The sequence below is a fragment of the Wickerhamomyces anomalus genome (genome assembly GCF_001661255.1).
Source record: "Wickerhamomyces anomalus NRRL Y-366-8 unplaced genomic scaffold WICANscaffold_1, whole genome shotgun sequence".
NCBI lineage: Eukaryota > Fungi > Ascomycota > Saccharomycetes > Phaffomycetales > Wickerhamomycetaceae > Hansenula > Hansenula anomala.
In genome coordinates this window covers 1,318,428-1,331,834 of record NW_017567110.1, presented here as the reverse complement: position 1 = coordinate 1,331,834, position 13,407 = coordinate 1,318,428, and the positions used below count along the sequence as shown (strand labels likewise).

The window sequence follows — 13,407 nt, the reverse complement described above, 5'->3', positions numbered from 1 at the left end:
GCTCAAGAGAAACTCAAATAGAATATCAGCAAGGCAGTCAATGATCGGAGCTCCAAGAACAAATAGTATGGGACCAAGTGTCAATAGAAACTCATCAACCGGTATAAGTGAAATGGTTCAACAAAGTGCAATTCGTAATGGAAGAAGAAAGAGTTTAGCTGGACTGAATTCAGTGTATGTATTACTTGGGATTTTTACTTAGGGTTGATACTAACAGTTATTTAGCTCTCGTCCAACTCATAGGGCATCTTCATTTGGATTGGGATCTTTATCACAATCAAAAGACCCCCGTCCTTTACGTGACAAAAATTTTCAAGCATCAATTCAACAAGAGATTTTTGACTTTTTAGTAACTCACAACTTTGAAACTGAAATGAGACATCCACTGGGAATCAAGGCTTTGAAAAATCCTACTCAAAAAGATTTTGTCGTTATCTTTCAATTCTTGTACAAAAAAGTTGACCCAGGCTATAGATTCACCAAAAGTATTGAGCATGAAGTGTATTACGTGTTAAAGAATATCAAGTATCCGTATCTTGATTCAGTTAACAAATCACAAATTTCAGCTGTTGGTGGTCAAAACTGGCCTGTTTTCCTAGGAATGCTATATTGGTTGGTGCAATTGAATCTAAAGGTCGAGGAAATATCAGTGATGGACTTTACCGAAGATGAGATACCTGAAGAATTAGATGATGGAACAGACCAAAATGAATTGGAACTGGAGAGAATTTTCATTAACTACATCATCAAATCATATAACGCCTTCCTAAACAATATTGATGACTACACTGAATTCTACAATGAAATGAGATCAGAATATGATAAATACACTGAAGATATTGTTAAACAAACACAAAGACTCTTGAATGAAAACGTCAAACTAAGAGATACTCATCATAAACTGGTTGCTGAATCTGAATCATTAGTAGCTGTTGAGAAAAAATCAGAAGCCCTAGAAAGTGATTTGTTCAAATTCAAAGCTTACATTGAGTCCATGGAAAATAGAAAGTTGAAATGGAACAACGTTTTGGAACAAATCAAGCAGGAGATGCAAAATTCAGAAGCTGAATTGGTTCGTACTGAAGAAGAGAAAAGACAAATCCAAAAACAAATATCTGCACAAGGATTAACTCCAAAAGACATTGACAGAATGAATAATGAAAGAGATAGAGTTTCAAAATCAATTGATGCTGTCAACTTGAGACTTAATGAGATATCGAAAATTGTTCATTCAAAAGAATTAGAAGCGCAACAGGCGTATGAGGAACTATCAAATACTTTAAAAGAATACAATTTCAGTGTCTACACAATTGCTTCCACTTCACCTGATATTGATGCTTCAAAATATGTTGTCAAATTGGATAACCTTCTGAGTGAAGAACGCTTAGGTTTAAGACCAGATGCTTTATTAGAAGGTCAAGATATAAAAACAGATATTCGTCTCAACTTGCAGAAACTCAAAAATGATATAAATGTCAGAATTCATAAAGCACAAGATGAAGCTATAAGCTTACAAGAGGAATTGGATTCAATAGGTGAAACTATAAATGAGAAATCTGAACAAGTTGAATCATTGGAGGCAAAGTTATCAGCTGGAAAATTGGACTATGAAGTATTGTATGAAACAATGACAAAAGATGCCAATTTCTACCATACAGAAATTGAAAGATTCCAAAGTGAGTTGAAGCAAATTCAATCTAGTTCAAAACAAAATATGCTTCTGTTGGATCAACAAACAAAGACGATTGATATGGAATACCAAAAATTGGCAAACAACGTTGAACAAGAAAGAGAAATCTTACATTCAAAGGCACAAAAAATGATGGACACAGTTATAACATTTAAATTGAATATACAAGGTTCATTAGAAGACCTTGAAAACATGGTTATTGATGAGTTGGAGAAACAAAGAGAAGAAGAAGTTGTACAATAGGTGAGTTTTTAAGAGTTTTATACTAATCAGTTACGGTTATGGTGTTAAGAATTTTTGTTTATAATGTATTTAGGGAACAATGTATTATTATTTAGTGGACTACGATTTAAGATATTATATCATTATGTAAATTGAAACTAAACAGTTCAACGTTCTTTATCATTACTTAGGGTAACAACCCTATTTCTTTTTATTCTTATAGTACATCTTTTGAATCAGTGGATGATGTTCTTTTAGCTCTTTATTTTTGTTCGAGCTGTACTCAACGTAAGCCATATCTTCACCACCAGCCAAACTTGCTAATGAACCAGCAGTTCTTTGTGCTTTGGACTTACTACCATTACCGCCATTGTGGTGACGTTTTCCAACGTTATTACCACGACCAACTGAATTATCAGCATCATCACCAACTTCTAAGCTTGCAGCATCTTCATTCTTCAACAGCACATCCTGTAATAATTCACGTCTTTCTCTTGGTGAAGCATAAGCAAGATCTGGTAAGCTTTCCATACCGTGTAGATGTGTAATAACTTTAAAAGCATAACCTTGGTCAACCAAAAACGCTTGTCTCTTTGTGGAGTAGTACATTTCTTGTGTATCTTTGGAGACTAATGAATAAAAGAAAGCGTTGAAACCTTCATCATTTCTTCTCTTAGCTCTCAAAATTCTACCCAACCGTTGTGCTTCTTGACGACGAGAACCATAATGCGATGAAATTTGAATCAAACATGTAGCTTCTGGCAAATCAATAGATGTATCACCAACTTTTGACAAAAATATGGTATTAACTTGATCATTATGTTGGAAATTTTGTAAAATATGCATACGCTCCTGTTGTGGAGTTGAACCAAAAATGAATGGTTTACCAAGTTTCAGGGCATATTGTTGCAAGGCATAAACATTATCTGCAAAGACAATAATCTTATCACCACGTTTTTCATGATATTCAATTAAAAACTGGCAGGCTTGGAACTTTGTTGGATTCATGATGTACAACAACATTCTCTTTCGTGCACTTTCACGTAAATATTCTTGATAAAATTCTGAAGTCATTGGACACCACACTTCTGCACATTGAACGTTTGCAATATGACCTTTTTGAGCAAGATCCATCCAATTAGCTTCGTACAACTTAGGACCAATTAAGAAATTCAAATCACTAATCTTGTCATCTTCTCTAACCAATGTTGCTGTTAAACCTAGCTTAGCATGTGCAGCAATAGTAGTAACAACTCTTCTAAACATTGCAGCAGGAACAACATGAACTTCATCTAAAATTATGAACCCCCATTCTCTTGACGTTAGAAAATCCATGACTTTTTGAGAATCATGAGATCTATTTCTTGTGTTTGCCACCATTGAATATGTAGAAACAACCAACCCTGCTTCACTTTGAAACATTTCCTTATTATCAGATGTGAAAACAGCCACATTTTCAGGTTGAATAGTACACCATTGCAAAAATTGTTGTCTCCATTGCATAACTGACACTGAAGAGGTACACAAAACAATAACTGATTTTCTAATAGTACACGCTGCAGTAATACCAACCAAAGTTTTACCAGCACCACACGGCAAGACAATAATACCAGATCTAGCACGACCATTACCAAACATCTTACTTAAAGATTTCTCTTGATAAGGTCTAATTTGAGTTGATGGTTTCAAATCAATGTCTAAATCAGGATTTCTTGTATCATTACGGAAATCATACTCTTCCAGCACGGGATAATCAATTTCTTGACATCTTTTCTTCACAATTTCAACAGAATCATTGGAAACTTCAAAAGAATGAACAGCATCAAGGTCATCATCATCGTTATCATCTTCTCTATCCCCAATAACTGATGCATAAATGTCCTCAACTTTTTCTTCAGATACACCATTTGCATTTACTGGTTTTGTCCCAGGAATTCTCAAATCACCTTGAACAGGAGCCTTCTCGGACGTGAGCCCATTATTGTTTTCTGATGAATCTATCCTTAGTGGACCTAAAACAGGATCTTTCAATAACATTTGTAATATGTCTGCTTGTGTACTTTCCACAAAGTATCTATTATGTTTCAAAACTAACTTAACCTTACCATAAGAAATTGTTGCACCTTTGATAAAATTTATAATTGAAGAAGCAACTGGAACTTTCGATAGACGATTCAACACCGAAATTATATCATTTGTCTCCAAACCCACTGAAACTGCTGCATACAATGAATAAGCCGTTATACGATATTCATGCATGTGACTTGGTCTACTGATAGGTTCAGCAATTGTGACTAAAAAATCTTGAGCTTGTTCAGCAAGAGGTGAAAAACTTTCCAAAATGATTCTACCATCACTTGGTGATATCCATAAAGGTCTTGAAGCATGATCAGGTTTTAGCTTCAAGTATGAAAAGTCATTCTTGTTGAACATCTTTGCAACGACATCGGGCACATAATCAGGTGGTATGTCCATCTCCATACCTATATCACCATCATCATCACCACCAGTGGCTTTCTTGGGTGCCTTAGGTCCCTTGTTGATCTTCATAGAAGTGTTTGTTTTTGTATAAGCTGGATCAAGGTCTGCATCTTCTTCTTCTGAAAAACTTGTGTTTGTTGAATCTGAGAAGTCTTCATCTTCAGCATAGCTCTTACGAGTACCAGCACGTAAGGACATTGTTTAGTCTGATGATATTGGGCCTATGATGTGTGCAAATGAGCTGAACATTGAAAGAGGCAAATGATGATAATTACTGATTTCAAATGCTCACATTTATGTTTCTCTAGAAACCCAAACACCAAATAGAGTTGTTTACGGGACACAAAAGTATAACTAATTCGCGAAAATTTTCAAATAAATTATTAAATAGTACATTTGTATCTCTATATAGTAATTAATGGAGAATACTGAAGCGAAAGAAGATGATAAACCAAAAGAAATAATCAAAACAAGTATAAAAATAAATTAACTCCAATTTAATAGCTGCTTTATCAAACTAAAATAGATGCGAATAAAGTTTCTTAATCAGTGAATTTATAAGAACCTGATGCCATTGTAATGGAACCACCTCTGTAAGAACCTCTTTTCATCTTGTTTTTGTTTTTGGTGAAATCTTTCCCTCTAACCATGCCTAATCTTTCGTTAGCTTTTTCACCCCAAGTACCGGCAGCACCTTTATAAGTGTTATCTTGTAAAGCAGAAGCTTCAAATGAGATTTTTGATCTGTCTATTCTTGAAAAATGTTTACGTTGACCATCTTTTAGCTCTGCTTCAGGAGTGGCTGCGATTGAGCTTTCATTGCTTGATAATGAAGCAGTACCTGAACTTGGGACTTTTTCTTCCAATTTTTGTTTCTTAGAAACTTGTTTTTTCTCATCTTCTGATGATGATGATGATGATGAGTCTGAATCTGAGTCTGATGAGTCTGATGAGGATTCTGAAGATGATGAGTCGGAGCGAGATCTTTTTTTGGTGTTTTCCTTTTCTTTTTCTGGTTCTGAGTCTGATGAAGAATCAGAATCACTTGAGGAATCACTATCAGATGATGATGATGAATCTGACGAGGAGCTTGAGTCTGAATCTGATGAAGAACTTGAGCTTGAGCTGTCTGAGTCTGAGTCTGATGAAGAGGATGAGGATGAGGTTTCTTTAGTTGTTTCCGCTTTCACTACTGCTTTTTCTGATTCTTTTTCGGAGTCTGAAGAGGAAGAGTCTGAATCTGAATCTGATGACGATGATTCTGAATCTGATGATGATGAGGATGAGGATGATGTTTTTGTTATTTCTGGTTTTTCTGAAGCTTTTTCTTCTGATTCTGAGTCTGAATCTGAAGAATCGGAATCTTCACTCTCTGAACTAGAACTGGATTCATCATCAGAGTCTGAGCCTGAGTCTGAATCTGAAGAATCTGAAGAATCTGATTCAGATGATGAGTCTGAGGAAGATTCCTTTTCTTTAACTTCTTTAATTTTTAAAGTTATCAACTCTTCAATTTTAGCATCACTCTTTTCAATCTTTAAACCTTTCTTTTCAGCGTCCTTAGATAATTTTTTAGCAACTCCGACTAAATCATTACGCTCTAAGTAGTCAGCAACTAATGATATGATTTCTTCTTTGGATGCCATCTTCAATTATGTCTAATTCTACTGGTCTAGTTACCTAATTAGATGTCAATTTTGAAGAGAATATTTTAAATTTTTTTTCCTAAAGTAAAAAGAAAAAAAAAAAAAACTTGTGGTTAGAGGCACACTCAGCCAGGTTACTCGGCCGATAAGTTCAGCATGTATTCATATATTAATTCATTATTCATAAACATCATAATTTGGCACTGTATATTCTATGGAAGTTCTCATTAAACACATCCTCATAACTTTTGCCTTGGTATGGATCAATTTCTACTGACTTGTCAATGTTATTGTTCAAGCAATCCAGCAGAATGTCAACAATCGTGTCAGGTTTTTCGCAATTGACCAAGTGTAGACCACCTTCAATATCAACCCCTTTAACGTGTTTCAATAACTGTCTGACCTCTTTCACACTTTGTGGTGGATTCCATGTAGCTGCAGAACCAATAACATGAATCACAGGAATTGTAACGTTAGACAAAATTTCTCTCCACAATCTAACAGCAGAAGATGCATTCATATAACAAATCAATTGTTGTTCTTTTGAGGTTTTAGCACTAACAGTTCCATCCCTGTGAACTAATTTTTCAGACTCAATAAAATCATCCAGTATTTCACTGTTGAAGTTTTTGAAGATACTTTGATTTTTGAAAAAATGATCAAACTCTTGCTCATTTTTGAATCTTGATTTGATAACTTTGTTCAACGAAGGAATCATTCTATCCAGCCTTGCAGAAGATTCAGGGTCCCCATAAATCACTGGTTCTATAACAACAGCATGTTGAAACATCAAAGGTGCTAATGTGGAAGCATGAAGAGCTTGAAAGCCTCCCATAGAATGACCAACAACGACATTGGTACCTTGTAACCTCAAACTTTTTGCAACTTGTATCAAGTCATGTGCACCTTCTCTCCAATCTACAACAAACCCGAGCCTTCCTGTATTTTCAACAGCACTTTCACCATGATTTACCAAGTCCACTGCTATAACATTATTCAATTGCCATGGTAAATCTTCATGTTCTTCAGAGTATTGAAACAGTCTCTTGATATGGTATTGCCATATTGCTTTAGTCATTCCTGTGCCAGACATGAAGAACAGGTTGACAGGCTTTCTGTTTTGGCTTTTCCACCCTCTTCTTATTCTGTAGTGGTCAAACACCACTGCCAGAGATATTCCAGTTGGGATGGTTGAGTTTATTGTCATCCTTGGGAACTCTGCTTCAACCACTTTAACGTATCGATCATAAGGTTGTGACATTTTCACTTTAGTTGATCAAGGTAAACCAAGGACACCCTATAATCACGGCACCCCAAGTGTTTATATACATCGTTGCACCACAAATATCCACCGTATTCTTGACTCTTGACACAATGATCATCTTGACTTGGAACTTGGAAGCGCTATATTTGCGAACCGATGAGTACATCATCCACCGCGAATGTCCCCTCTTAAAAAATACTCTCTCTGCCATTCGCGAAAGGGTCAGCAAACCTACATCAAAAAGTACTTTAACAAAATCTCATAAAAAACTATTTAGTGGTCATAACTTGGCTGGTTTCTTCTTGGTAAAGATGCTGGACTCGATTTTTGCATATTCAGTCTTGAAAGTAGCATTGTAATCCTTTGAACTCAATGGTTTGCTGTTCTGGAAATCACTATCCTCATCTCGTTTGATATACTTGTTGAAAGAACTGATCAATACTTTAATAACCTCATCGGGCTGCTCTCCATTAACTAAATGTTGACCGCCTTTTATATCAACAGCGTCTAGTACGTTGATATGTCCATTACGTATGAGTTCCACACTCTCTTTTTCATTCCATGTGGCTTCACTGCCTATAACATGAACAATAGGAATGAAGATATTGTGAACAACTTCTAAAGCTATTGGAGTTATAAAGCCACCAACATAATATCCGAGCATCTGCTGTTGTTTTGAAGTCTTTGTAGAAACAGTGCCGTCTGGGTGAACCCATTTTTCAGCCTTGATGAAGTCATCCAAAATCTCTTTATTAAAACCTGTATAGAAACTCTTCTTTTTCATAAATGTTTCATATTCCACCTCATTCCTAAACTCAGTGGTAATAACCTTATTTAGAGCAGGCAATAAGCCTTTAAACCTTTTGCGAGAATTCTCAGATTGGTTCAAAACAGCCTCAATTGGAACGACAAATTTAAACAATGTAGGCGCCAAAAATGCAGCATAAACGGATTGAAACCCACCCATTGAATGTCCAATAGCAATATTATCACCTTGTAAATTTAACTCAGAGGCAATCTTGACCAAGTCTCTGGCACCATCTCTCCAATCATATTCATATCCTAATTTGCCCATATTGAACATTGCAGATTCACCATGAGTAACAAGATCCATGGCAATAATGTTATCAATTTGCCAGATTGGAGATTCTGTTTCTGAAAATTCATATAATCTTTTAGCATAATATCTCCAAATGGCTTTTGTCATCCCTGTTCCATGTAAGAGATACAAATTTATTGGTTTTCTTTCTGGTGATTTTAATGAGCTGCGAAGTTTATAATGATCAACAACTATCTTTAGATGGTTTGAATTTGGAGGAATTGTCGCATTCTTGTTGAATCTTGGGAATTGAGCATCAAAGATTCTTTCAAATCTATCAAAATAGATAGATGAAGAAGACATTATTCTCTAGTTTTGAAGGTAGTTGGTGATTAAGGCAATCAAAATGATTCTATCTATGAAGCTTTAATTGTCATCATCGTTGAATTGAATAATTGATCACTGATAGGAATTCTGCTTTTTTATATTATTTGAAGTTTAAACATTCAAAAGCTCATCAACGTCTATTTTTCGAGCTCGGTTAAAGATTAGTTTTGCGGAGACCTTGATGATTCTGTCAAACGAAAGCGTGTAAACAGTAATTTCGGCAAACAACGCTAAAATAAGGACTTGAATATATACAGAACTTAACACAATCACACAGGGGTGATCATTTATATCTCTAGTTGCAGTACAATCTGTTGTATACATTGAGCATTAACTGTATGGATATAATATTAGAAATTGAAAACGTTTGCAGCACTCCGTACTGTCTATTCATGTATGGTATACAAAAAGTTAAAAAGTATTAAAACATGGGTCAAAGGCCACTTAAAAGAAATGAATCATAAGTATAGTTAAAAAAATAAACGATAAATGAACTAAAATCAACTTCTTTAAAAAAAATCAAACAAAACAATGCATTCTATGATTCTGGGCTCTTTGTGCCACTACTGGTCCTTATCTCCACATCCTCATCCTCGTCATTCTCAGTCTTTGTGCCATTACTTTGAGATTGGGTAGACACATCTTCTTCATCTGTTGTATTAGACTCTTCGTACTCTGTATCACTTTCCGTCTCTATTGCATTATCATTTGAAGAACCCGAACGAGCATGATGACTATGATGATTTGCATGACGATGATTATTGAACCCTTGTGCTTGAGGATGATAATGATGAGGTGAATGTGGATGTGTTTGTCTTGGGGATTGTCGAACTAAATGATCACCAAATGACAGTCTTTGTCTGGGTAGGTTTTGTTGAGGTATGAAATCAGTCTTTGGTTTGAATGATTGAGGTGACGATAGGGACATTAATGTCTCTACAGCGTCTGCTTCTGGATTCTGTTGTTGCTGTTGTTGGAATTTTGATGCATCAATTCTTAGATTATTTTGTAAATGGGATCTTCTCTTTGGTGATCTGCTTTTAGATATTGCTTGTAAAAATGCCAAGTTTGCAGAACCATCATCTTGTAATTGCTCCACTGAATGTGCATTTTCAAGTTTAACTTTTGTTGGAGACTTCAGTAAACTATTATTTGGTTTGGTAACTTTTGAAGGAGATAATTTTTGAGGAGATTTACCATTGGTATTATTCCAAAATTCTTCATAAGTTCTTGATTTTTGTGATGATGCCAAATCTTTAAAGGGTTCTTCCAAGTCAGAATCCTTATTCATTATCGTCTTTTCCAATTCATCTAATGATTGATTTGCCCATCCATGTTGGTATTTAACAAATGCATAACTTAACCTAGCTTTCAAAGTTGAAGATATTTGTCTAATGGGAGGTTTATCAGAATCCTCATTATCTTTAAATTGGGAAGGTGATTTCAAAGGTGATGTGGTGAGTTCATTTGTAGATTTTGCAGAAAATGGAGTTTCAGGCACATTGGATAATCTAAATTTACCTGTAGAGCTCATAAAAGGTGTGGCTGGTGGTAATAAAGTATTTGGGTTTGAAGCCAAATCTCCTGGAGATTGAAAATTTCCACTTGAAAACTTTCTTCTTGAGTTTAATGGTGGTGTTGATGGTATTATAGGATCATTCTTGGAATTTGTGTTTGATGAGGATGACGAGGAACGATGAGTTCTTTCTGGTGTTGATGGTGGTATAGTCTCAGAGGATGCTGATTTTTTGTTATCATTTTGCTCTGAAGTGCTTCCTTTAGCACTTATTGTCTCTATTTGCTCCGTCATGCGGTCTGTTAATGAGTTTTCTGTGATTGATGACTGAACAGGTGTACTCTTAACAAAATTAAGGGAATGCGCAGCTTGATAGAATTGAAACTTGAAATGACGAAGGAACTGTCTTTGACACACTATCTGAACGTAATTTAATAGGTTTTAAAGTCTTTTTTGTTTGATGTTTGAAGGAGGCAAATTGGACTTCACCAATAATTTATACCCGATAGTTTCAAAAATGATATTCTCTTTGTAAAAGAATAAGGGAAAACAGTTTTGGGATGAGGGTGTTGTAATATTAATAATTTTGTCCCCTAGATATCCTTTACTCTTGGATGCCCCTTTATAAATAACAAAAGGGATGGATTGTTGATGATATTGGTTTGAGGTACCTTTGGTACGTAATGTTGATAAATTATTTATGGCTGTAGCGGTTTTTTTTTATTTGTATTTTGAATTTTTGTTGTTATAGAAACAAACTTTTTTTTAAAAATTGCAAAAAGTCGCCAATTTCGCTTTGAAACACGAAAAAAAATGTGCACAGAAACTTCCGAAAATGGAAGGTGAGCTGCTTTGGGAAATCCAGAAACAACATCAATTTTTCATTTCACGAGTGAACTTTTCAACGTAGCCGTCGTGATATGAGTTCCATCCTCACGAACTAATTCGAGAGCTTGTGAAAAGTAGAACACTGCTTTTCTTTTGCGTCAAATTGACACCCTTTGATGAATTTCGCAACTTCAACCTTCATAGGAGTTTGGAAACCACAGAAACGGAAAATCTTTAATGATGTGAGGTACACAGGGTTGTTATGAGGGACTCCTTGCATATGTATCCAGCTCGCTTAAAAACTTCGATGGTCAAAGGAGACTGACTACACTACATATATTCAAAACATTGTGCAAATTCTTACTGGCAGGGACACCATATATATATATACCAGGCAAGATAAGAAGCTAGTTTTAGCTGACCATAGATCAATCTCTAAAGTTTGAAAAAATCTTTGCATTGACTCTTGCAAGTTCAGCTTCGTGAATCGTGATCCACTTGTGTTCAAAGCATTCCATAACATTGAATCTTTTCTCAATATCAACACACAACAATGATTGAACAAAATCCTTAGCTGAATCAGAAATCTTTGCCCATTGTTTTAAGTGAAACTTTAAACTCCCTCTTTTAGCTGCTTTGATGATATTTATTTCATTACCATCTTCATAAAAAGGTGAGATTCCACTCAAAATTATATGAACGATTATTCCAAGGGACCATATGTCACATTTTGAGTCATATCCTCTTTTTACCAATGAGAGTTTTTTCAATATTCCGGTGTTAAATTCAGGATTCTTTGTGGAATCAAATCCAACTTCTGGTGCACAATATTCTGGAGTTCCAACAACGGTAAACATTCTTCTTTTTGTTGAACATATTGATTTAGCAATTCCAAAATCTGCAAGAACAATTCTGGTAAAAGGTTCAGGTGAAGCCAACAAAATGTTATCCAATTTTAAATCACGATGAACTATATTATTTTGATGAAGATAACGAAGGGCACCTAATACTTGGTACGCAATAACTAGTGCTTCAAATTCTGGCAAAGCCGTTAAGGAGTCACCTTTAGCTAAATAGGAGAATAAGTCCCCTCCACAAATCCTATAAAGTGTTAGTGAACGTTTCATAGGATATGCTATCCTACTTACAAATCTTCAAAGATGTATAATTGGTTCCCAATGATTTTTGTCTCATAGACATTTATAATATTTGGCTAGTGTTTATGTCAGTGATGCTCCACGTCTAGAATTTTCTGCGCTTCACTTACATGGCTCAACTTCATCAATACTTTGGCTTCAAATGGAATAACATTTGGTGTGTTTTTGATAACCTTAACAGCACATAACTTAGAATCAACTTTTCTCTGAGATACAAAAACCTATAATATTAGTTCCCCGTCAAAGCTAAAATGGAAGTCAAGGTATCTGTCTTACATATCCAAAAGTTCCATTACCCAATATTCTATTTGAAATAGTCCAGTTTTTGAATTCTTTACAGATTGAGCCTTTTGAGATAATCTCTTCCCCATACTCAGATTCCTGGTAACCAAATACAGATTGATATTCAATTTCAATTCCATATTCAATTGTTATCACGTCACCATGATTTAACAATGAAACTGAATTTTTAGCGATCTTGTTATCATTGACATAGGTTCCATTTAATGACAAATCTTTGAGATAAATTAATGGAATAGAATTATCATCAAATTGAATCGCCCATATAACACAGTGCTCTCCGGAGACTGCTGGATGATTGATCACAATATCATTGTTAACGTTCCTACCGATGGTCAATCGAATACCTTTGTATAATGCCACAGAATCTGCCATATTATCATCTTCGCCTAGATCATTGTACCTGTCAATTACAACTAGTTCACCCAATGTTACTTTTCTTTCACTATCACAAGCCATTATTCTTCAACCATTCAAGTCACTATAATTTCCACTTGCCACTGAAAACTTTTTTTATGAAAGGTTGCATTTGGTATAGTTTTTCTACTTTTTCTATATGTTTTTCAAAACATAGTTAGCCGCCGAAACGTTATAACGAAAAACAGCACAAAAAAACCAACAAAAACAACAAAAACAATCATAAACACACACATAAAAATGGATACTGAATTACTAGCTAGCAAGTTTGCCTATACCTCTGGGCGGGAGCCGAAATTTTTTTTTTTTTTTTTTAAATTGGTAAAGTTACTTTATTCTTTTAATCTTATACACTTTTACACTTCAACTTTCAATATAATAATTCCAATATAACACTGTTCCAAATAAATTTCCAATATTAATCAATAGCTCAATTTTATACCTCTATCCTTCTTTCTTT

The 13,407-nt window shown here is 34.9% G+C and overlaps 7 protein-coding genes across 7 annotated transcripts; 1 reads left to right on the top strand and 6 right to left on the bottom strand.

Annotated features, from left to right (window-relative positions):
- Positions 1–40: 40 nt before the first annotated feature.
- NDC80 (kinetochore-associated Ndc80 complex subunit NDC80) lies at positions 41–1,987 on the top strand (the record flags this gene model as incomplete). The annotated part of the gene is made up of 2 exons (XM_019184038.1): positions 41–174; positions 226–1,987. 2 exons carry the CDS (start codon positions 41–43, stop codon positions 1,931–1,933), a joined length of 1,842 nt encoding a protein of 613 aa, XP_019041339.1. The 3' UTR covers positions 1,934–1,987.
- A 126-nt stretch (positions 1,988–2,113) lies between these two features.
- Positions 2,114–4,387, bottom strand: SSL2 (TFIIH/NER complex ATPase/helicase subunit SSL2; the record flags this gene model as incomplete). Its single annotated transcript, XM_019181257.1, has 1 exon — positions 2,114–4,387. One exon carries the CDS (start codon positions 4,385–4,387, stop codon positions 2,114–2,116), a length of 2,274 nt encoding a protein of 757 aa, XP_019041338.1.
- Positions 4,388–4,935: 548 nt separating this feature from the next.
- Positions 4,936–5,103, bottom strand: WICANDRAFT_25991 (nucleolar and coiled-body phosphoprotein 1 family protein; the record flags this gene model as incomplete). The annotated part of the gene is made up of 1 exon (XM_019181214.1): positions 4,936–5,103. A coding segment is annotated over one exon (168 nt), but the record flags the coding sequence as incomplete, so codon positions are not given.
- A 1,243-nt stretch (positions 5,104–6,346) lies between these two features.
- WICANDRAFT_13511 (alpha/beta fold hydrolase) lies at positions 6,347–7,273 on the bottom strand (the record flags this gene model as incomplete). The annotated part of the gene is made up of 1 exon (XM_019180576.1): positions 6,347–7,273. A coding segment is annotated over one exon (927 nt), but the record flags the coding sequence as incomplete, so codon positions are not given.
- Positions 7,274–7,739: 466 nt separating this feature from the next.
- On the bottom strand, positions 7,740–8,684 carry WICANDRAFT_14521 (alpha/beta hydrolase; the record flags this gene model as incomplete). Its single annotated transcript, XM_019180610.1, has 1 exon — positions 7,740–8,684. A coding segment is annotated over one exon (945 nt), but the record flags the coding sequence as incomplete, so codon positions are not given.
- A 355-nt stretch (positions 8,685–9,039) lies between these two features.
- Positions 9,040–10,955, bottom strand: WICANDRAFT_102944 (transcriptional repressor WHI5). Its single transcript, XM_019180367.1, has one exon. It carries the CDS (start codon positions 10,537–10,539, stop codon positions 9,268–9,270), a length of 1,272 nt encoding a protein of 423 aa, XP_019041334.1. The 5' UTR covers positions 10,540–10,955; the 3' UTR covers positions 9,040–9,267.
- A 546-nt stretch (positions 10,956–11,501) lies between these two features.
- MEK1 (serine/threonine protein kinase MEK1) lies at positions 11,502–12,989 on the bottom strand (the record flags this gene model as incomplete). Its single annotated transcript, XM_019186665.1, has 4 exons — positions 11,502–12,174; positions 12,222–12,286; positions 12,341–12,451; positions 12,507–12,989. The coding sequence occupies 4 exons, from the start codon at positions 12,987–12,989 to the stop codon at positions 11,502–11,504; spliced, it is 1,332 nt and encodes a 443-aa protein (XP_019041333.1).
- Positions 12,990–13,407: the final 418 nt, after the last annotated feature.

Excerpts from the sequence above, each read along its gene's own strand:
- WICANDRAFT_102944 (XM_019180367.1), bottom strand. The coding sequence starts at position 10,539 with ATGACGGAGCAAATAGAGACAATAAGTGCTAAAGGAAGCACTTCAGAG.